A 24400-nucleotide genomic window follows, 5' to 3' on the forward strand; every position below is an offset into this window, starting at 1 on the left:
AAAGGATTTGGATGAAATGCGCAAGAAATTAGTCCCACACACAAGAGCGTTTTAAGGACAAAAACCTAACAAATGTCTTGAAATAAAACATTTGATCAATGTCTTGAGGTGAGGTAACTGTAGTAAAGCAGAATAACTGACGACGGGCCGTGGAATTAATAGAAAAATGGCAAATCATCATATTATACTGATTTCTGAAGGATCATGTGACACTGAAGACTGGATTTCAGCTTTGATCGCAGGAATAAATTACACTTTACTATATATTCACATAGAAAACAGCTGATTTACATTAGAATAATATTTCCCTGTTTTTACTGTATTTTTTTATCAAATAAACACAGCCTTGCTGAGCAGAAGAGACTTCTTTAAAAAGCATTGAAAAAATATTTCCTCAAGTAGGCAGATACAAATGCAGTAGAGGTTTAAAACATAGAAATGGTTCATTACAGACTGTAAAGAGCCAGCAGTTCAATGAGACAAAATCCAACAAATCACACACACACACAAGACTGTAATGAGATTTTATAAATGAGATGAACTCTGAGAAACCCTGAGGAGACGCTCTACTGCCATGGGCTCATTAACATCCTCCATCACTTCCTGTCTCGGTTAATCTCATTCTCCATCACTTCCTGTCTCTTATATAGACTGAAAATAGATGGACGACGCCCCATTCACTCTCTTTGATTAGTGAAAAGTAAAGCTGCCAAAGTCCCAATATGGCGCTGACATAATTCGCTGATTCGGGACCTGATTCTGCGCAGTAGTGAGCGTGAAAAAAGTTTTACTGTGTGAAATAAATTGTTATAGACATGTAAAAACTGAGAGTTTATGAGCTATACTGGGACCAGCCATCGGGGGGCGATCGAGACTCAGGGTTTATGAGCTTTACTGGGATCAGCCACCGGGGGGCGATCGAGACTCAGGGTTTATGAGCTTTACTGGGATCAGCCACCGGGGGGCGATCGAGACTCAGGGTTTATGAGCTATACTGGGACCAGCCACCGGGGGGCTATCGAGACTCAGGGTTTATGAGTTTTACTGGGATCAGCCACCGGGGGGCGATCGAGACTCAGGGTTTATGAGCTATACTGGGACCAGCCACCGGGGGGCTATCGAGACTCAGGGTTTATGAGCTATACTGGGACCAGCCACCGGGGGGCTATCGAGACTCAGGGTTTATGAGCTTTACTGGGACCAGCCACGGGGGAGCGATCGAGACTCAGGGTTTATGAGCTATACTGGGACCAGCCACCGCGGGGCGATCGAGACTCAGGGTTTATGAGCTATACTGGGACCAGCCACGGGGGAGCGATCGAGACTCAGGGTTTATGAGCTATACTGGGACCAGCCACCGGGGGGCTATCGAGACTCAGGGTTTATGAGCTATACTGGGACCAGCCACCGGGGGGCTATCGAGACTCAGGGTTTATGAGCTTTACTGGGATCAGCCACCGGGGAGCGATCGAGACTCAGGGTTCATGAGCTATACTGGGATCAGCCACCGGGGGGCGATCGAGACTCAGGGTTTATGAGCTATACTGGGATCAGCCACCGAGTAGCGATCGAGACTCAGGGTTCATGAGCTATACTGGGACAAGCCACAGGGAGGCGACCGATACTCAGGGTTTATGAGCTATACTGGGATCAGCCCCCGGGGGCGATCGAGACTCAGGGTTTATGAGCTATACTGGGACCGGCCATCGGGGGGCAATCGAGACTCAGGGTTTATGAGCTATACTGGGATCAGCCACCAGGGGGGGCGATCGAGACTCAGGGTTTATGAGCTATACTGGGACCAGCCACCGGGGGGCGGTCGAGACTCAGGGTTTATGAGCTATACTGGGACCACCCACCGGGGGGCGATCGAGACTCAGGGTTTATGAGCTATACTGGGACCAGCCACCGGGGGGCGGTCGAGACTCAGGGTTTATGAGCTATACTGGGACCAGCCACCGGGCGGCGATCGAGACTCAGGGTTTATGAGCTATACTGGGCCCAGCCACCGGGGGGGCGATCGAGACTCAGGGTTTATGAGCTATACTGGGACCAGCCACCGGGGGGCGATCGAGACTCAGGTTTTATGAGCTATACTGGGACCAGTCACCGGGGGGCGATCGAGACTCAGGTTTTATGAGCTATACTGGGATCAGCCACCGGGGGGGGGGCGATCGAGACTCAGGGTTTATGAGCTATACTGGGATCCGCCACCGGGGGGACGATCGAGACTCAGGGTTTATGAGCTATACTGGGACCAGCCACCGGGGGGACGATCGAGACTCAGGGTTTATGAGCTATACTGGGACCAGCCACCGGGAGGCGATCGAGACTCAGGGTTTATGAGCTATACTGGGACCAGCCACCGGGGGGCGATCGAGACTCAGGGTTTATGAGCTTTACTGGGATCAGCCACCGGGGGGCGATCGAGACTCAGGGTTTATGAGCTATACTGGGACCAGCCACCGGGGGGCTATCGAGACTCAGGGTTTATGAGCTATACATGGACCAGCCACCGGGGGGCGTTCGAGACTCAGGGTTTATGAGCTATACTGGGATCAGCCACCGGGGAGCGATCGAGACTCAGGGTTCACGAGCTATTCTGGGACCAGCCACCGGGGGGCGATCGATACTCAGGGTTTAGGAGCTATACTGGGATCAGCCACCGGGGGCGATCGAGACTCAGGGTTTATGAGCTATACCGGGACCAGCCCACGGTGGGCAATCGAGACTCAGGGTTTATGAGCTATACTGGGACCAGCCACCGGGGGGCGGTCGAGACTCAGGGTTTATGAGCTATACTGGGACCAGCCACGGGGGAGCGATCGAGACTCAGGGTTTATGAGCTATACTGGGACCAGCCACCGCGGGGCGATCGAGACTCAGGGTTTATGAGCTATACTGGGACCAGCCACGGGGGAGCGATCGAGACTCAGGGTTTATGAGCTATACTGGGACCAGCCACCGGGGGGCTATCGAGACTCAGGGTTTATGAGTTTAACTGGGATCAGCCACCGGGGGGCGATCGAGACTCAGGGTTTATGAGCTATACTGGGACCAGCCACCGGGGGGCTATCGAGACTCAGGGTTTATGAGCTATACTGGGACCAGCCACCGGGGGGCTATCGAGACTCAGGGTTTATGAGCTTTACTGGGACCAGCCACGGGGGAGCGATCGAGACTCAGGGTTTATGAGCTATACTGGGACCAGCCACCGCGGGGCGATCGAGACTCAGGGTTTATGAGCTATACTGGGACCAGCCACGGGGGAGCGATCGAGACTCAGGGTTTATGAGCTATACTGGGACCAGCCACCGGGGGGCTATCGAGACTCAGGGTTTATGAGCTATACTGGGACCAGCCACCGGGGGGCTATCGAGACTCAGGGTTTATGAGCTTTACTGGGATCAGCCACCGGGGAGCGATCGAGACTCAGGGTTCATGAGCTATACTGGGATCAGCCACCGGGGGGCGATCGAGACTCAGGGTTTATGAGCTATACTGGGATCAGCCACCGGGTAGCGATCGAGACTCAGGGTTCATGAGCTATACTGGGACCAGCCACAGGGGGGCGACCGATACTCAGGGTTTATGAGCTATACTGGGATCAGCCCCCGGGGGCGATCGAGACTCAGGGTTTATGAGCTATACTGGGACCGGCCATCGGGGGGCAATCGAGACTCAGGGTTTATGAGCTATACTGGGATCAGCCACCAGGGGGGGCGATCGAGACTCAGGGTTTATGAGCTATACTGGGACCAGCCACCGGGGGGCGGTCGAGACTCAGGGTTTATGAGCTATACTGGGACCACCCACCGGGGGGCGATCGAGACTCAGGGTTTATGAGCTATACTGGGACCAGCCACCGGGGGGCGGTCGAGACTCAGGGTTTATGAGCTATACTGGGACCAGCCACCGGGCGGCGATCGAGACTCAGGGTTTATGAGCTATACTGGGCCCAGCCACCGGGGGGGCGATCGAGACTCAGGGTTTATGAGCTATACTGGGACCAGCCACCGGGGGGCGATCGAGACTCAGGTTTTATGAGCTATACTGGGACCAGTCACCGGGGGGCGATCGAGACTCAGGTTTTATGAGCTATACTGGGATCAGCCACCGGGGGGGGGCGATCGAGACTCAGGGTTTATGAGCTATACTGGGATCCGCCACCGGGGGGACGATCGAGACTCAGGGTTTATGAGCTATACTGGGACCAGCCACCGGGGGGACGATCGAGACTCAGGGTTTATGAGCTATACTGGGACCAGCCACCGGGAGGCGATCGAGACTCAGGGTTTATGAGCTATACTGGGACCAGCCACCGGGGGGCGATCGAGACTCAGGGTTTATGAGCTTTACTGGGATCAGCCACCGGGGGGCGATCGAGACTCAGGGTTTATGAGCTATACTGGGACCAGCCACCGGGGGGCTATCGAGACTCAGGGTTTATGAGCTATACATGGACCAGCCACCGGGGGGCGTTCGAGACTCAGGGTTTATGAGCTATACTGGGATCAGCCACCGGGGAGCGATCGAGACTCAGGGTTCACGAGCTATTCTGGGACCAGCCACCGGGGGGCGATCGATACTCAGGGTTTATGAGCTATACTGGGATCAGCCACCGGGGGCGATCGAGACTCAGGGTTTATGAGCTATACTGGGACCAGCCCACGGTGGGCAATCGAGACTCAGGGTTTATGAGCTATACTGGGACCAGCCACCGGGGGGCGGTCGAGACTCAGGGTTTATGAGCTATACTGGGACCAGCCACGGGGGAGCGATCGAGACTCAGGGTTTATGAGCTATACTGGGACCAGCCACCGTGGGGCGATCGAGACTCAGGGTTTATGAGCTATACTGGGACCAGCCACGGGGGAGCGATCGAGACTCAGGGTTTATGAGCTATACTGGGACCAGCCACCGCGGGGCGATCGAGACTCAGGGTTTATGAGCTATACTGGGATCAGCCACCGGGGGGCGATCGAGACTCAGGGTTTATGAGCTATACTGGGACCAGCCACCGGGGGGCGATCGAGACTCAGGGTTTATGAGCTATACTGGGATCAGCCACCGGGGGGGCGATCGAGACTCAGGGTTTATGAGCTATACTCGGACCAGCCACCGGGTGGGCGGTCGAGACTCAGGGTTTATGAGCTATACTGGGACCAGCCACGGGGGAGCGATCGAGACTCAGGGTTTATGAGCTATACTGGGATCAGCCACCGGGGGGCGATCGAGACTCAGGGTTTATGAGCTATACTGGGACCAGCCACCGGGGGCGATCGAGACTCAGGGTTTATGAGCTATACTGGGATCAGCCACCGGGGGGGCGATCGAGACTCAGGGTTTATGAGCTATACTGGGACCAGCCACCGGGGGCGATCGAGACTCAGGGTTTATGAGCTATACTGGGATCAGCCACCGGGGGGCGATCGAGACTCAGGGTTTATGAGCTATACTGGGATCAGCCACCGGGGGGGGCGATCGAGACTCAGGGTTTATGAGCTATACTGGGACCAGCCACCGGGGGGCGATCGAGACTCAGGGTTTATGAGCTATACTGGGATCAGCCACCGGGGGACGATCGAGACACTTTGGCTTCACTTTTCAGGACTTAATATTTTCAGGACATACCTTCTTCTTCTTGGTGGGCTGGTCCATCTTGGCCTGCAGGAAGTCGATGAGTTTGGTCTGCTGTGAGATTGTTCCCTCCATTTTCACTTTCTCGTGAGAGTAAACGGCCTGAGGAGAGACGAGAAGGAAGAACTGTTACGTTTAAGATTATTCAAAAAATGTGTTCATGAACATGTATACCTCTGATATACTGATTATTGTTTAAGATGTTCTCCAGCTGGTACTCGAGGTCGGTTCTCTCAGTCTTGAGCATGAGTGTGTGTGTGTGTGTGTGTGTGTGTGTGTGTGTGTGTGTGTGTGTGAGAACACCTGGATGTTCTCCAGCTGGTACTCGAGGTCGGTTCTCTCAGTCTTGAGCATGTCTGTCTGATCCAGCGCGTCCTGAAGCCCCTGCGTCAGTCTGAAGATATGAGTCTTCTGCAGGTCCATCTGCTGCTGCAGCTTCCCTTGCTGACACACACACACACACACACACACACACACACGTCCAGAAAACACCTGTTAGTAATATGTGAACACTGTTGAAGATCTCTGATGTAATGAATACATAAATTACACAACTTAATATAAATTCAGAAAATGTAGATTTTCTTATGACAATGTTTTATATTATATTATCTGTTCTACATATACAGAAGTGTTTTTCACCTCTTCCATGAGTCTTTGTTTGAGTTCTCTCTCAGTCTCAAGTTTCTGCTGGAGGCTCCTTGCGTTCATCTCCAACATGGCATGTTTCTTCTCCAGGTCATTGAGCTGAAAACAACACCACAACACAATAAACAACACAACAACAACACTTAAAACCAACACAACCTATGAAGGCGTCAAACAGAGGTGCTGATCTGAGGGAACAGAAGGGTTTTGTTATTCACTGTTCATCTAATGCACAGCGACGTGTTCCTGTGCACCTCAGTGTTGAATTAATCTCCATTACTGTAGCGCTTAATCGTGGCTTGTTAAACTCCATATTGGCATGAATATTAATATCACAGACGGAGAGCCGGAGCAAACAGGGATATCATAAAACGTTGCAAAAAATTATATTCCTACTTAGCATTTTTATCTTGTTTCCAGTCCAAATATCTAAAATCAAAATGCATTTACTAGATGAGTAAGATACCATAAGATATTATGTCTTGTTTTCTGGGGGAAAAAAATCAAATGAATTGAGTTTTTCCCTAAAACAAGTAAAATGATCTGCCCACGAGGTAAGAAAAATAATCGTGTTTCCGTTTGAATTAACATTATTTTTCTGACCCCGTTGGCAGATCATTTTACTTGTTTTCTGGTAGAAAAAAAATCCAAATTAAGTGCCTAAGGGTGCTTTCACATCTGTAGTTCGGCTCATTTGGTCCGGACTAAGGGCAAAAAATTATATTTTGTATCATTTTCAGGCGTTTTGGTTCCTTTTCACACCACACTGATTGCTCTGGTCTGAATCAGATGATGAGTTGATGAAACGAACCAAAGTGCAGTCACGTGACAACATCCACATCACTCGTTGGCCAGAGGTAACTGCACTTCGATTGGCACTTCGATACAGCAGCTGGTTTAGTCCAAAAATGTGCAGTTCTTTGGCAGTTGGGTCTGTTCGAGGTCGGATCACGTTCTCACCACAAACGAACCGCGCCAGAGTTCGTTGGAAAAAGGGGGAAAACGAACTCTAGTGCGATTCAACCCAACTCAATGAGGCAGGTGTGAAAGCACCCTAAAACAAGACATAATATCTTATGGCATTTTACTACTCTAGTAAATGCTTCTTGATTTAAGAAATTTTTAGATATTTGGACTGGAAACAAGACAAAAATAGCATTTTTTGCAGTGTGTGTTTGTGTAACTCACAGTGTCAGACAGACTCTCTGCTTTCAGTCTCTGTTCTTTCAGCGCCTGTTGCAAAGCCACGATCTCGGCCTTGTGTTCCCGAACGGCCAGTTCGACCGCCTGCCGAGACTCTGAGCTGCGCTGGTCCGCTCGCAACCTGCAGGAACACACGACAAACCACATAATATACTGAGAAAACTGTGTCTGTGTCGAGTTTGAGCATGATGACAAGCTATATTGAATATATGCATATAAGAATATACAGACATTTTGGGGTCAGTAAGATATTTAAAGTCCCCCTGTACTCGCTTAAAACTCATCTATGATCACCAAAATTACACATTTCAATGTTTTTTCTTTGAAAATAAATTCTTCATGTCTTAAAATATCTTGAATGTAACTCGACACCCTTGCCTCATTTAGAATGCGCGGTTCTATGAATATGCAAATGAGCCCCGCCTCCACTCACTCACTCACACACTCAGAGATCCATCAGAGATGTGAAATATTATTTCAATGTAAAACCGCTGTTTTCTATGTGAATATATAGTAAAGTGTTATCAAAGCTGACCAATTACTCCAGTCTTCAGTGTCACATGATCCTTCAGAAATCATTCTAATATGATTATTTGTTGCTCATGAAACATTTATGATTATTATCAATGTTGAAAACTGTTTTGTGGAAACTGACGCATTTTTTCTTCAGGACTCTTTGATGAACAAAGTTCAAAAGAGCACCATTTATTTGAAAATGTAATCTTTTATAACATTATAAAGGTCACTTTTGATCAGTTTAATGTACACGTGGTGTGCTTGCGTTACCGGTTCTGCTTCTCGTTGTCCAGAAGTCTCTGCATGTCTCGGGTTCTGCGCTCCGCCTGGTTCTTCTCGTCCTCCAGAGCCGATCTCCAGTTCTCCCACTGTCTCTCCTTCTCCAGGAGCTCGTCGTTCAGGCTCTCCAGCTCCACCACCTGCTCCTCCAGCATACTGCACGTGGTCTTCAGGGTCTCGATGTTCTGCGGACACACACACACATTTATTTGTAATATTCCCAAGCATATGACATATTATTTACAGCAGATAATCATGCGACGCGTTTCTGGGATTACAAAACTCTCTCCTCCACCGTCAATAAATCGCCATCCGAATGCAAATATATTTTTACAGACGTCCACATGAGAAACATTTACCGTCCGAATAGGTCTTTTGTGGTGTTTTTGATGTGCTTTAACACAAAGCATGTGTAAATTCATAAGTCGACAGCATTGCTGAGTAAAAAACCAAAAACAGTCTCAAAAACACGGTTTGAAATCGCTGGTGTTTCTGACGTCACAAACGACCTTGTAACCAATCAGATCAACGTGTGATCGTCAACGAGTGGTTCTCTGAGTGAGTGAGTGAGTGAGTGGAGGCGGGTTCCATTTGCATATTCATAGAACCGCACATACTATATGAGGCAAGGGTGTCGAGTTACATTCAAGATATTTTAAGGTATTTTTCAATTAAAAAAATGTTTAAATATGTAATTTTGGTGATCAAAGATGAGTTTTTAAATGATAAAATTATAAAGGAAAGAACATTATAGAGTTAAACCTGTGTTTCTACCTGTGCATGCTCGAGTTTTTGACGATCACACGTTGATCTGATTGGTTACAAGGTAGTTTGTAACGTCAGAAATAGCAGCGATTTCAAACCGTGTTTTTGAGACTGTCTTTGGTTCACTGCAGTTTTAAGCAGAAAATACTCAGCAATGGTGTTGATCGAACCGCGTATAGTAAATGAGGCAAGGGTGTCGAGTTACATTCAAGATATTTTAAGGGGACTTTCACACTGGCAGTTTAGTTCGGAACGGGGCACGGTTCGCATGAAAAATCGCTAATGTGAACGCTGTCATGTGACCCAGGTGCGCACTGGGGTATCGAACTCGAGACTGCCTGGAGGAGGTGGTCTGAGTTCGGTTGCTCCCGAACCGTGCTGCGATTCGCGTGTATGTGAAAACAACACGGACTCGGATGCGCACTTGTTCAGGAAGTAAAGTATCCTGCGCATGCGTTTTAGCCGATTATGATGTATTAAGTTAAATAAAACACACGTAAGGGATGAAGATTTACCCTGGATACGAGCAAGAGTGAGTCTGCAGTGTATTCACGCATAGTGCGTGTAATCAGGGCAACAAATTAATGGAAATCCACTGTCTCCTCAAAAGAGTCCATTTGCAAGCAGCGGAAAGACAGATTATGTGAAACACACACAGTTAACCTGCGTTGTTTACTCAGCTATAAATAATAGCACCAAATTAATAAAAAAAACACAATATATTGACCCACGTCTTGTTTTCTATCATGCGCCGTGCACGTTTGCAATGACGTAAGATGCACGCAAATGCTCCAGAGTTCGATAGAATCAAGTTGAGTGTGAAACCAGACCAACGCTGCGGGGGGCGCCGGGAACAATCGCGCCCGGGCTCGGACCGCAGCAAACGAGCCCAGTGTAAAAGCCCCCTAAGGCATGAATAATTTTTTTTCAAGGAAAAAAGCTTAAATATGTAATTTTGGTGATCAAAGATAAGTTTTAAGTAGGGCTGGGTATCGTAACAAAATGTTCGATACCGATACCTTGACTTCGATACCGGTTCCTGAACGATACTTTTTTCGATACCAATTTTATCCATATAACATTACCTAAAAAAAAAAACTTTTATTTTTTACACTCATATTTTGAGTCTGTAAAAAAGCACCAGTGCTAAAGTTTTCTATGTTTCCTAATCATTTAACAACATGTATTCTTTACTTCAGTGAGCTCATTGTTTCTGCCTTAACGTAATGCATTGTTTAACAATGAAACTGAATGAAAATTAATTGAAATGCATTACACACAGTCACCTCTGATAACAGATCACTCTAAATTGTAATTTAGACAAATGCATTTTCTGTAAAGCTCATTTGAAATGATATGTATTGTGAAAAATGCTATACAAATAAAGTTGAATTTAATTAAATATAGGCTACTGGGGTGCGGTATATATGCCTCGCGCGCAGCACACATGAAGCTTACGCAAAGCACTGGCAAAAGTAGCCTAATGATTATGGATGTGTCGGGAAACGATAGCAAGGAGATATTTTAATTGTTTATTAATGAACAAGTGTTTACTAAACGTGTTGGCTGCAAAGATGATTATTGTGAATTTGCGATGCTGACTCGTCATCCCTGCAGTAGTGAACGCGCGCGCGCCTATATGGATTAGGTAATCAAACTATTTATTTCTAATTGTTTCGTTTAAAAGTAGACATATTTTGAACATATATAGAACTATTTCTCGTGTCTGTGAGGCAAGTATCCTATACGCTGAGTTTTGGTTTATATGTGACGCGCTCAAGTTCTTGTAGTCGAAGGCTGATAAACTTTCTACTCTCGAGTGTATTCTGTGCGCTTTTAAGTGTAGATTTACCGTGTTACCGGTCTTGGCAGCAATTATCTTATCGAAAATATTGCATCGTGTGCTTATGGCATCGAGTCGGGTACATAGGTACACTTTTGATCATTTCCACATATTTTCTATCTATCTGGGTTGGACGCTTACACACACACACACACACACACACACACACACACACACACACACACACACACACACACACACACACACACACACACACACACACACTACAGCCTCACGTGCGACGAGCCACGTCTCTGGGCAGCCACGTAAACTAGTGTTTTTCCGCCACAGCCAATCATGCTGCATGTTTATTGTTTCACTGACGTTGACGAGATTAACCACTTAGGTACCGAAACTTGGTACCGAAAAACAAGACATGTTTCGGTACTCGGTAGTATCGAGGCAATTCGGTCGGTACCTAAAAAGTACCGAACTCGGTACCCAGCCCTAGTTTTAAGGGATAATATTATTGACTACAGGGGGACTAAATAAAGGACGCTGTATTCTGCTCCCAGGCCAGTAGATGGTGATGAAACACTATAGACTAAACACGTAATATGCATGTGCATGACATCATCGTCTTCAGAGATTCTGGCTTTTGTTGTTTACACGGAGAACGTTTTCAAAAACTTGCACTTTGAAACCCGTTTTTCCGGCACCCAAAACGCAGTTGTTGTGTAAATGAACGGCCAAAACGCAAGAAAGTTTAACGTTTTTAGTTGAAAACGGTGTCGTGTAAACAGCCCCAAAGACACTTGACTCCACTTTCAGGGAACCGTGAGTGCAAAGACACCCGGATTCGCTCCACATATGGAGTTGTGTGTGTGTGTGTGTGTGTGTGTGCAGATGAAGCACCTGTTTCTGGTTGTTGAGGTGCATCTCTCGGTCGGCCACTTCTCTGCGCAGACGGTCCACATCTTGACTGAGCTGCAGTCTCTCCTCGCTCTCCAGCGTCAGCTCGTCCAGCTGTTTGGACAGGTAGAAGTTCTGCCGGTTCAGCTCGGCATTCTCCTGGGTCAGCTGGGTCAACTGCTCCTCCAGGTCTGTGATCACCTGTGACAGAGCAGTAGTATTTGAGTTTATTGCCATATCAACTTAAACAAAAACAAAAAAATAAATCTATAAAAAAAGTCTTTAAAGGTGCAGTGTGTGATTTTTAGCAGCATCTAGTGGTGAGGATGTGAATTGCACCCAACAGAAGTTATGGTGGGCGACAGGAAGTGATGTTGTCGTCTGAGACAGCAGAGAGTAGCCAGTTAAACAATGAGGTTTCTTCACAAAGATAAATTAAGAAATTATGTTTACTTTATTATTTAGTAAAACGATATGTTATTGCGAATATTATCGTTACTTGTTCATCATTGTGTCAGTGTTTTATTCGCTGACTTTAGCAGCTTCTTTACACAAAGAACAACATAGTGACGAAACGCGTTTGTCCGTTAAGGGTCACCGTAAAACATGTCGATGTAAGGGGACCCGCGGTGTGTATAGAGAGAAACGGCTCATTCTAAGGTAATACAAACATAACGCTTCATTATTTAAGGTCTTTATACACCACTGAAAACATAGTTATGTATATTATATTGCATTTCTGTCAACAGATATCTAAATATCCCACAATGCACCTTTAAATGTACTCGTGCTAAAAATTGCAAAATACATTCTGGATCCATAAATAAGTCCTTAAAAATGATTCCTGATAAAAAGCGCCATCTCATAACATTAAAGCTTAGGCAACACCTGTGACAGAGACACTCAGTTTTATCATCATCATCATCATCCTCACTGACAACTAGGGTTGGGTTGGGTATCGTTTTAATTTTAACGATTCCGATTTTGCTTATCGATTCCTAATTTCAATTCCAATAAGGCAAAAAAAAAAAAAATCATTCACATTACTTTTGCAAAACATTTAATTGTAGCTGAATATCATGAACACAAATCAACACTTACACAAGGAACGTTTGCCTGTGGTTTAAAAATACCATAGAAAAACAACAAGCCGAACTAATATAGATGTCAAGCATTATTAAAGACAATAAACACTCAGTAATAAAAAAAGAACAATTAAAAAAATAGCAAATCGCAACTAATAGATACAACTGAACAAAGTTTTAAGATTGAAATAAACAATGTTTTAAGATTTACAGGTATTCAGGTACAGAAACTGTAATCAAATGTAAAATAACACTTTATAAATAAAATATACATTACAAATATAGTTACAAAAGTTATTCAGTCAAGATCGATTGAATTTTCTGTCTTTTGTTGTTTGTTTAGTGTTGTTATTATAGAGACGTTGCATGAATATTAGGCTGCTGTCTCTTTAAGAGTTGCCTGATATAGTTACACACGCCTACAGCACAGAAAACAGTGCATTAGTCGTCTCGCGCTTGAACTGTGTAAAGTCATATTGAAATGCTCACAAAGGAATCGATAAGGAGTCAAAAATTTTATTTGATAAAAATTATTCGATTCCAGAAGCAAAAAATGCTTTTCTTACTTAGTATTTTTGTCTTGTTTCCTGTCCAAATATCATACAATTCTTAAATCAAGACCCATTTACTAAAGTAGTAAAATTACATAAAATATTAAGTCTTGTTATCTGGGGGAAATAAATAAAAATTAAGTGAGTTTTTGCTTAAAACAAGCTAAATGATCTGCCAATGGGGTAAGGAAAATAATCTTGTTTCTGTTTGAATTAACATTATTTTTTGGAACCCATTGGGGGATAATTTGTGCATGTTGCAAAAAAAATGTATGTTAAAAAAAATGTAAACTTGTTTTAGTTCAGTTGTTTTATTTGTTTATTTTGCGATAAAAAAATATCCCCCCAGAAAACAAGTCATAATATCTTATGGCATTTTACTCATCTAGTAAATGCATCTTGATTTAAGAATTTTTAGATATTTGGACTGGAAACAAGACAGAAACACTAAGAAAAGCATTTTTTTGCAGTGCAATAAGTTTAATTATGCTGATCATCCATCAAACACATTAGAGTCGCTCTACCATAATCACTGTTGGAGAGTTAGGAAGCCTTTAACTAGATTTAGAGGCTGGTGCGAGTGAATCTGCTGATCTGGGGTCTGTGATCAAGGATAAATGAGGCATCAGTGTTGTGTCACGGCCAAGAGGAGGAGATACCGACTCTTTAGATCTCTTCTTTCTTCGGCTGTTCTGATCAATAGTTTCTCTCTAAGCTCTGTACCCGATCCCTGAGGACCGTCAAGCCAAACGGAGAGATTGAGATCATGCTAGCAAAGCACAACATGCTGATGCTGCACTGTTTTCATACTGCAGAGAACAGGGGATTGTGGGAAATCTTACCGAACAGCTGTCCCTCAGCGCGTCGAACTTGTGTTGAATCTCATCTCTGTGGGCCTGAAGGAGGACGACACACACATGATCAGATGCTGTGGTGTGTGTGTCATGCAGTATCTGCTCAAACACTATTATGAATTTTAGTCCATGTTTCCAAAAAAAAAAAAAGTTTTCATGACCATTTTACACCTTATCTTTGTCCTTTACAATTAAATAGCCTGTTTTTGGTTCATTGCTATGGGCCAGTGAAATATGTGTTAATATAAATGTATGTGTGTGTATATATATACAGGTCCTTCTCAAAAAATTAGCATATTGTGATAAAGTTCATTATTTTCCATAATGTAATGATAAAAATTAAACTTTCATATATTTTAGATTCATTGCACACCAACTGAAATATTTCAGGTCTTTTATTGTTTTAATACTGATGATTTTGGCATACAGCTCATGAAAACCCAAAATTCCTATCTCAAAAAATTAGCATATTTCATCCGACCAATAAAAGAAGTGTTTTTAATACAAAAAAAGTCAACCTTCAAATAATTATGTTCAGTTGTGCACTCAATACTTGGTCGGGAATCCTTTTGCAGAAATGCCTGCTTCAATGCGGCGTGGCATGGAGGCAATCAGCCTGTGGCACTGCTGAGGTGTTATGGAGGCCCAGGATGCTTCGATAGCGGCCTTAAGCTCATCCAGAGTGTTGGGTCTTGCGTCTCTCAACTTTCTCTTCACAATATCCCACAGATTCTCTATGGGGTTCAGGTCAGGAGAGTTGGCAGGCCAATTGAGCACAGTAATACCATGGTCAGTAAACCATTTACCAGTGGTTTTGGCACTGTGAGCAGGTGCCAGGTCGTGCTGAAAAATGAAATCTTCATCTCCATAAAGCTTTTCAGCAGATGGAAGCATGAAGTGCTCCAAAATCTCCTGATAGCTAGCTGCATTGACCCTGCCCTTGATAAAACACAGTGGACCAACACCAGCAGCTGACATGGCACCCCAGACCATCACTGACTGTGGGTACTTGACACTGGACTTCAGGCATTTTGGCATTTCCTTCTCCCCAGTCTTCCTCCAGACTCTGGCACCTTGACTTCCGAATGACATGCAAAACTGAGCAACAGTCCAGTGCTGCTTCTCTGTAGCCCAGGTCAGGCGCTTCTGCCGCTGTTTCTGGTTCAAAAGTGGCTTGACCTGGGGAATGCGGCACCTGTAGCCCATTTCCTGGACACGCCTGTGCACGGTGGCTCTGGATGTTTCTACTCCAGACTCAGTCCACTGCTTCCGCAGGTCCCCCAAGGTCTGGAATCGGCCCTTCTCCACAATCTTCCTCAGGGTCCGGTCACCTCTTCTCGTTGTGCAGCGTTTTTTGCGACACTTTTTCCTTCCCACAGGCTTCCCACTGAGGTGCCTTGATACAGCACTCTGGGAACAGCCTATTTGTTCAGAAATTTCTTTCTGTGTCTTACCCTCTTGCTTGAGGGTGTCAATGATGGCCTTCTGGACAGCAGTCAGGTCGGCAGTCTTACCCATGATTGCGGTTTTGAGTAATGAAACAGGCTGGGAGCTTTTAAAAGCCTCAGGAATCTTTTGCAGGTGTTTAGAGTTAATTAGTTGGTTCAGATGATTAGGTTAATAGCTCGTTTAGAGACCCTTTTCATGATATGCTAATTTTTTGAGACAGGAATTTTGGGTTTTCATGAGCTGTATGCCAAAATCATCAGTATTAAAACAATAAAAGACCTGAAATATTTCAGTTGGTGTGCAATGAATCTAAAATATATGAAAGTTTAATTTTTATCATTACATTATGGAAAATAATTAACTTTATCACAATATGCTAATTTTTTGAGAAGGACCTGTATATATATATATGTGTGTGTGTGTGTATGAACACAAACACTCTCGTACAACTTTAAAATAAAAGCTGAATATATATATTTTTAAAATATATAAGATATATATATATATAAAAATTGTATAGTTGTTATTTTAGAAATATTTATTTATGTTAATTTTAAAGGTGCTGGAGCGTCTTTTATATTTATATTTGTTTTTTGTTGTTGTTTTTTTGATATTTATTGTCGTTTTGAAGCTGATGAAGCTAATATACAGGTCCTTCTCAAAAAAATAGCCAAGTATTGAGTGCATAACTGAACATATTTATTTGAAGGTTGACTTTTTTTGTATTAAAAAATAACTTATTTTATTGGTCGGATGAAATATGCTAACTTTTTGAGATAGGAATTTTGGGTTTTCATGAGCTGTATGCCAAAATCATCAGAATGAAAACAATAAAAGACCTGAGATATTTAAGTTGGTGTGCAATGAATCTAAAATATATGAAAGTTAAATTTGTATCATTACATTATGGAAAATAATGAACTTTATCACAATATGCTAATTTTTTTAGAAAGACCTGTATATATATATGAATTAGTTTTTATTTTTATATTTTCTGTTTACATTTTAGTTAATTGTGTTTTAGTAACTTTGGAATGTTTTTATATTAGTTTCTGTTTAAAAAAAACTGTCTATATAGTATTTTTCTGTTTTCAGTTTTAGTTATTTTAGTACTTCAAGTTAAACTGAATGAATGAAAAATGTTCCCTTGCCAACTAGCTGAAATAAAACAAGTTTATGTTTTTTTTAACATACATTAATTTTAATTTTTTTATTTCAAGTAACAACATTTTTTTTAATGGTTTTATTAATAAAAATAACCCTGATGTGACCGTTAACCGACATTAGAAAACCCTGAACATGTGAAATCGTTGTTAAATTATTGCATTTGTTATTAATTTGCGAGGTCAGAGTGTGTTGTACATGTGTACTGAGCAGAGATGTTGTACTGATGCATATGTACCACGAATGTATACACCGAGGGAAGAGTTTCTTAATATGGAAAGTGGGTTATTCCATGTGTAAGCATGAGGTATACATTCCATTTTAAACATAAGCAACATATTTTTCTACCTTACAAGGAAGTTGTAAGTCCATCAGTGGTGTATATAAGCTCAATCCGAGCCCAAAGAAACATAGAGGAATGATGGTGTGAGAGGACAGAGAAATTTGGGATTAAGACCAACTCTCATATAACCACCTTCTTCTATGCCTGTATCTCTCGAATGTCTGACACATGTATTATCAGAGGTACTTCAAATAACTATATTATCCTAAAAGGTGTCCACATGCGTGTGATGTGATGTTCTCACTCTGAGCGCCGTGATCTCCTCCTCTGCCTCGGCGGTGGTCTCCTCCAGCTCGGTCTTGGCCTGCTGTAATTGGCTCTCCAGCGCGTGTCTCGCGGCCTGAAGACTGCAGATCTGAGACTCTCTCTCCTGCAGAGACAGCGTGAGCTCCGTCACCTGACGCTTGATCTCCAGCTTCTGCTCCTCATGCTCCAGACCCATCTGAAACACACACACACACACACACACACACACACACACACACACACACACACACACACACACACACACACACGTTAGTTATGCTGTACTTGGAATGGGTTTTGTACTGTACAAACTGTAGATACCGTCTCCTACACGTCAACCCTACCCATCACACACACACTAACCCGACCCCTAAACCTACCCATCACACACACACTAACCCGACCCCTAAACCTACCCATCGAACACACATAAACACACACACACACTAACCTGACCCCTAAACCTACCCATCACACACACACACTAACCCGACCCCTAAACCTACCCATCACACACACACTAACCCAACCCCTAAACCTACCCATCACACACACACTAATCCAACCCCTAAACCTATCCATCACACACACACACACACACACATACTAAACCTACACATCACACACACACTAACCCGACCCCTAAACCTACCCATCACACACACACTAACCCGACCCCTAAACCTACCCATCACACACACACTAACCCAACCCCTAAACCTACCCATCACACACACACACACACACACACATACTAAACCTACACATCACACACACACTAACCCGACCCCTAAACCTACCCATCACACACACACTAACCCGACCCCTAAACCTACCCATCACACACACACTAACCCGACCCCTAAACCTACCCATCACACACACACTAACCTGACCCCTAAACCTACCCATCACACACACACACACACACACATACTAAACCTACACATCACACACACACTAACCCGACCCCTAAACCTACCCATCACACACACACTAACCCGACCCCTAAACCTACCCATCGAACACACACAAACACACACTAACCCAACCTCTAAACCTACCCATCACACACACACACAAATTAAACCTACCCATCACACACACACACACACTAAGCCGACCCCTAAACCTACCAATCACAGTAAACTTTACGCATTTTTCCATTTTTAATAAAACACTGTTCAATATGTTTTTAAAACCATTCGAAATACGAGCCGCTTTAATTTTCTAAGCAATATGATGTCATATTGCTCATGCTCCACCCACAACCACTAACGGACTGTGCCGTATTAGCATATTTCTGCCCTCAGCCATTTGTATACTGTCCGCCAAGGCATCACTTTACTTGTCTTGCATCAACACACACACAGAAGAGGGGGGGGCAGTTGCTCATTATCATTTAAAGAGACATGCACCGAAAAGGGTCACTGTGAACAGAGCTGTTCTTGAGGAGGTAAAAAAGCTGATGTTTTACATTTGAGGATTTACCATTGAGGATTTTTAACCAAAGTATATTACAAACTTTACATGAACACCCTAAAGAATCAGACCATCTTGTGTAAAATGTGCGTCCGATGACCCTTTAACTATTCCCACTGTTGCTCTGACTGTGGGATACAGTGTTTAGTCCAGTGGAAGCGAGCGAATCGTCTCACCTCTCTCAGTCGGGTCTCCAGCTCCAGAATACGGCTCTTCCGGCTCTGTTCCTGTTGGCTCATCTTCTCCAGATGTTCCTCTAGTTTGGCGTTCTGGGCTTCTAGTTTTCCCGCCTGAGACTCCAGGTAAAACTTCTGCTGCCGAAGCTCTGAGATCATCTCCTCCTGAGCTTTCCTGGGAACACACACACACACACACACACACACACACACACACACACACACACACACACACACACACACACACACACACACACACACACACACACACAGTGCTTTACAGACGAATCTCTGCACATGTTGTTTAAATCTTTTTATTTGGTATTTTAACAGACGATCATTTGTAATTACATTTCTTTTTTAAATGCAAACTAATAAAACACATCCTAACAAATATGCATGAAAAAGACGGGTTATAATAATTGATAATAAAATAATAAAAATAAATATAATTTCTTTTTTTAAATAAATGAGAAGAAATAAATGCACATGATTTTTAAGATGTTTGATGCCTTGATTTCCAGTAAAAGAAGTGAATTAGATTTCTTCTTCAATAAACTCATTTCAGCTTCTCCTGAGGTGTTTCTCAAAACAACCAAATTGTTTTTGTTTGGCTAAACTGCAAAATGTCAAATATTGTAATTCCTCCGTCACCCATTAAATCTAAAACACTTGATTTATGCGTCAAATCAAAGTTTGTAATGATGTGATTCAACTCGTAGCTGGATGATTTGATTTTTAAAGTCCCCCTGTGGTGTAAATCCAGCTTTTAATGTTGTTTATGTGTCTATGTGGTGTTTTTAATACGCTTTAACACAAACCATGTGTAAATTCATAAGTCGACAGCATTGCTGAGTATTTTCTGCTTAAAACTGCAGTGAACCAAAGACAGTCTCAAAAACACGGTTTGAAATCGCTGGTGTTTCTGACGTCACAAACTACCTTGTAACCAATCAGATCAACGTGTGATCGTCAACGAGTGGATCTCTGAGTGAGTGGAGGCGGGGCTCATTTGCATATTCATAGAACCGCGCATACTAAATGAGGCAAGGGTGTCGAGTTACATTCAAGATATTTAAAGGCATAAAGAAATTTTAAAGAAAAAACCTTTAATATGTAATTTTGGTGATCAAAGATGAGTTTTAAAGGATAAAATGATTGACTACAGGGGGGCTTTAAATAATGCTATCAGATGTTTTAAAAATAATATTTTGAATATTAAAGTGTTTTTGTTTTTTTGCAAAACGAGCGACCTACTCATGTCATTATCATAGAAATTACATATCGCACTGTCAGAGAGTTGATTAAACGATGATTAATCAATTTTCAAATTAATCTAAACTCATTCATATAATCATTCACATGCGTTTCTACAACTAGCTAAACCAGTGACTTTTTCTACAAATACTTCACTGCTGCTGAAAACCAACAACAACAAAAAACAATATATTGACTTTATATAATATAATCATGCGACGTGCACGTTTGAAATGACATAAGATGAACACAAATCGTTCCCGCTTTATATTAAGTGGCTTTAAGTATTATGTACTTACATTGAAAAATATGTACAATGTACTTATTGTGTTCATGTTGCATTGTAAAACACTTGTGCTGCTATTGAGATGTGATACGGGTAAGGTTGGGTCAGGTGTGTGTGATACGGGTAAGGTTGGGTCAGGTGTGTGTGATACGGGTAAGGTTAGGGTCAGGTGTGTGTGATACGGGTAAGGTTGGGTCAGGTGTGTGTGATACGGGTAAGGTTAGGGTCAGGTGTGTGTGATACGGGTAAGGTTGGGTCAGGTGTGTGTGATACGGGTAAGGTTGGGTCAGGTGTGTGTGATATGGGTAAGGTTGGGTCAGGTGTGTGTGATACGGGTAAGGTTAGGGTCAGGTGTGTGTGATACGGGTAAGGTTGGGTCAGGTGTGTGTGATACGGGTAAGGTTAGGGTCAGGTGTGTGTGATACGGGTAAGGTTGGGTCAGGTGTGTGTGATAAGGGTAAGGTTGGGTCAGGTGGGTGTGATACGGGTAAGGTTGGGTCAGGTGTGTGTGATACGGGTAAGGTTAGGGTCAGGTGTGTGTGATACGGGTAAGGTTGGGTCAGGTGTGTGTGATACGGGTAAGGTTGGGTCAGGTGTGTGTGATACGGGTAAGGTTAGGGTCAGGTGTGTGTGATACGGGTAAGGTTGGGTCAGGTGTGTGTGATACGGGTAAGGTTAGGGTCAGGTGTGTGTGATACGGGTAAGGTTGGGTCAGGTGTGTGTGATACGGGTAAGGTTAGGGTCAGGTGTGTGTGATACGGGTAAGGTTGGGTCAGGTGTGTGTGATACGGGTAAGGTTGGGTCAGGTGGGTGTGATACGGGTAAGGTTGGGTCAGGTGTGTGTGATACGGGTAAGGTTAGGGTCAGGTGTGTGTGATACGGGTAAGGTTGGGTCAGGTGTGTGTGATACGGGTAAGGTTGGGTCAGGTGTGTGTGATACGGGTAAGGTTGGGTCAGGTGTGTGTGATACGGGTAAGGTTAGGGTCAGGTGTGTGTGATACGGGTAAGGTTAGGGTCAGGTGTGTGTGATACGGGTAAGGTTGGGTCAGGTGTGTGTGATACGGGTAAGGTTGGGTCAGGTGTGTGTGATACGGGTAAGGTTAGGGTCAGGTGTGTGTGATACGGGTAAGGTTGGGTCAGGTGTGTGTGATACGGGTAAGGTTGGGTCAGGTGTGTGTGATACGGGTAAGGTTGGGTCAGGTGTGTGTGATACGGGTAAGGTTAGGGTCAGGTGTGTGTGATACGGGTAAGGTTGGGTCAGGTGTGTGTGATACGGGTAAGGTTGGGTCAGGTGTGTGTGATACGGGTAAGGTTGGGTCAGGTGTGTGTGATACGGGTAAGGTTGGGTCAGGTGTGTGTGATACGGGTAAGGTTGGGTCAGGTGTGTGTGATACGGGTAAGGTTGGGTCAGGTCTGTGTGATACGGGTAAGGTTAGGGTCAGGTGTGTGTGATACGGGTAAGGTTGGGTCAGGTGTGTGTGATACGGGTAAGGTTGGGTCAGGTGTGTGTGATACGGGTAAGGTTGGGTCAGGTGTGTGTGATACGGGTAACGTTAGGGTCAGGTGTGTGTGATACGGGTAAGGTTGGGTCAGGTGTGTTTGATACGGGTAAGGTTGGGTCAGGTGTGTGTGATACGGGTAAGGTTGGGTCAGGTGTGTGTGATACGGGTAAGGTTGGGTCAGGTGTGTGTGATACGGGTAAGGTTGGGTCAGGTGTGTGTGATACGGGTAAGGTTAGGGTCAGGTGTGTGTGATACGGGTAAGGTTGGGTCAGGTGTGTGTGATACGGGTAAGGTTAGGGTCAGGTGTGTGTGATACCGGTAAGGTTGGGTCAGGTGTGTGTGATACGGGTAAGGTTGGGTCAGGTGTGTGATACGGGTAAGGTTGGGTCAGGTGTGTGTGATACGGGTAAGGTTGGGTCAAGTGTGTGTGATACGGGTAAGGTTGGGTCAGGTGTGTGTGATACGGGTAAGGTTGGGTCAGGTGTGTGTGATACGGGTAAGGTTGGGTCAGGTGTGTAGGATACGGGTAAGGTTGGGTCAGGTGTGTGTGATACGGGTAAGGTTGGGTCAGGTGTGTGTGATACGGGTAAGGTTGGGTCAGGTGTGTGTGATACGGGTAAGGTTGGGTCAAGTGTGTGTGATACGGGTAAGGTTAGGGTCAGGTGTGTGTGATACGGGTAAGGTTGGGTCAGGTGTGTGTGATACGGGTAACGTTAGGGTCAGGTGTGTGTGATACGGGTAAGGTTGGGTCAGGTGTGTGTGATACGGGTAAGGTTGGGTCAGGTGTGTGTGATACGGGTAAGGTTGGGTCAGGTGTGTGTGATACGGGTAAGGTTGGGTCAGGTGTGTGTGATACGGGTAAGGTTGGGTCAGGTGTGTGTGATACGGGTAAGGTTAGGGTCAGGTGTGTGTGATACGGGTAAGGTTGGGTCAGGTGTGTGTGATACGGGTAAGGTTAGGGTCAGGTGTGTGTGATACGGGTAAGGTTGGGTCAGGTGTGTGTGATACGGGTAAGGTTGGGTCAGGTGTGTGATACGGGTAAGGTTGGGTCAGGTGTGTGTGATACGGGTAAGGTTGGGTCAAGTGTGTGTGATACGGGTAAGGTTGGGTCAGGTGTGTGTGATACGGGTAAGGTTGGGTCAGGTGTGTGTGATACGGGTAAGGTTGGGTCAGGTGTGTGTGATACGGGTAAGGTTGGGTCAGGTGTGTGTGATACTTGTAAGGTTGGGTCAGGTGTGTGTGATACGGGTAAGGTTGGGTCAGGTGTGTGTGATACGGGTAAGGTTGGGTCAAGTGTGTGTGATACGGGTAAGGTTGGGTCAGGTGTGTGTGATACGGGTAAGGTTGGGTCAGGTGTGTGTGATACGGGTAAGGTTGGGTCAGGTGTGTGTGATACGGGTAAGGTTGGGTCAGGTGTGTGTGATACGGGTAAGGTTGGGTCAGGTGTGTGTGATACGGGTAAGGTTAGGGTCAGGTGTGTGTGATACGGGTAAGGTTGGGTCAGGTGTGTGTGATACGGGTAAGGTTGGGTCAGGTGTGTGTGATACGGGTAAGGTTGGGTCAGGTGTGTGTGATACGGGTAAGGTTGGGTCAGGTGTGTGTGATACGGGTAAGGTTGGGTCAGGTGTGTGTGATACGGGTAAGGTTGGGTCAGGTGTGTGTGATACGGGTAAGGTTAGGGTCAGGTGTGTGTGATACGGGTAAGGTTGGGTCAGGTGTGTGTGATACGGGTAAGGTTGGGTCAGGTGTGTGTGATACGGGTAAGGTTGGGTCAGGTGTGTGTGATACGGGTAAGGTTGGGTCAGGTGTGTGTGATACGGGTAAGGTTGGGTCAGGTGTGTGTGATACGGGTAAGGTTAGGGTCAGGTGTGTGTGATACGGGTAAGGTTGGGTCAGGTGTGTGTGATACGGGTAAGGTTGGGTCAGGTGTGTGTGATACGGGTAAGGTTGGGTCAGGTGTGTGTGATACGGGTAAGGTTGGGTCAGGTGTGTGTGATACGGTTAAGGTTGGGTCAGGTGTGTGTGATACGGGTAAGGTTGGGTCAGGTGTGTGTGATACGGGTAAGGTTTGGTCAGGTGTGTGTGATACGGGTAAGGTTAGGGTCAGGTGTGTGTGATACGGGTAAGGTTGGGTCAGGTGTGTGTGATACGGGTAAGGTTGGGTCAGGTGTGTGTGATACGGGTAAGGTTGGGTCAGGTGTGTGTGACACGGGTAAGGTTGGGTCAGGTGTGTGTGATACGGGTAAGGTTAGGGTCAGG

General features: G+C 44.9%; 1 protein-coding gene across 5 annotated transcripts in view; it reads right to left on the reverse strand.

Annotated features, from left to right (window-relative positions):
* cita (citron rho-interacting serine/threonine kinase a) overlaps positions 1-24400 on the reverse strand; it is a 154297-nt gene that overhangs the window by 40815 nt on the left and 89082 nt on the right. For all 5 annotated transcript variants that reach the window (XR_013200761.1, XM_077222380.1, XM_077222360.1 and 2 more), the window contains exons 22-30: positions 19097-19271; positions 17437-17634; positions 14225-14278; positions 11750-11947; positions 8278-8471; positions 7477-7612; positions 6283-6387; positions 5944-6084; positions 5635-5742 (exon numbers count right to left, since the gene is read on the reverse strand). Coding sequence is in view for 4 of the 5 variants with exons in the window: in XM_077222380.1 (XP_077078495.1) it covers positions 5635-5742; positions 5944-6084; positions 6283-6387; positions 7477-7612; positions 8278-8471; positions 11750-11947; positions 14225-14278; positions 17437-17634; positions 19097-19271 (1309 nt within the window). In the remaining variant the exon portion in view is untranslated. The remainder of the gene's footprint in view (positions 1-5634; positions 5743-5943; positions 6085-6282; positions 6388-7476; positions 7613-8277; positions 8472-11749; positions 11948-14224; positions 14279-17436; positions 17635-19096; positions 19272-24400) is intronic.

Source organism: Siphateles boraxobius, unplaced genomic scaffold (genome assembly GCF_051911475.1).
Source record: "Siphateles boraxobius isolate OS27281-9 unplaced genomic scaffold, OSU_SipBor_1 120, whole genome shotgun sequence".
Classification (NCBI taxonomy): Eukaryota; Metazoa; Chordata; class Actinopteri; order Cypriniformes; family Leuciscidae; genus Siphateles; species Siphateles boraxobius.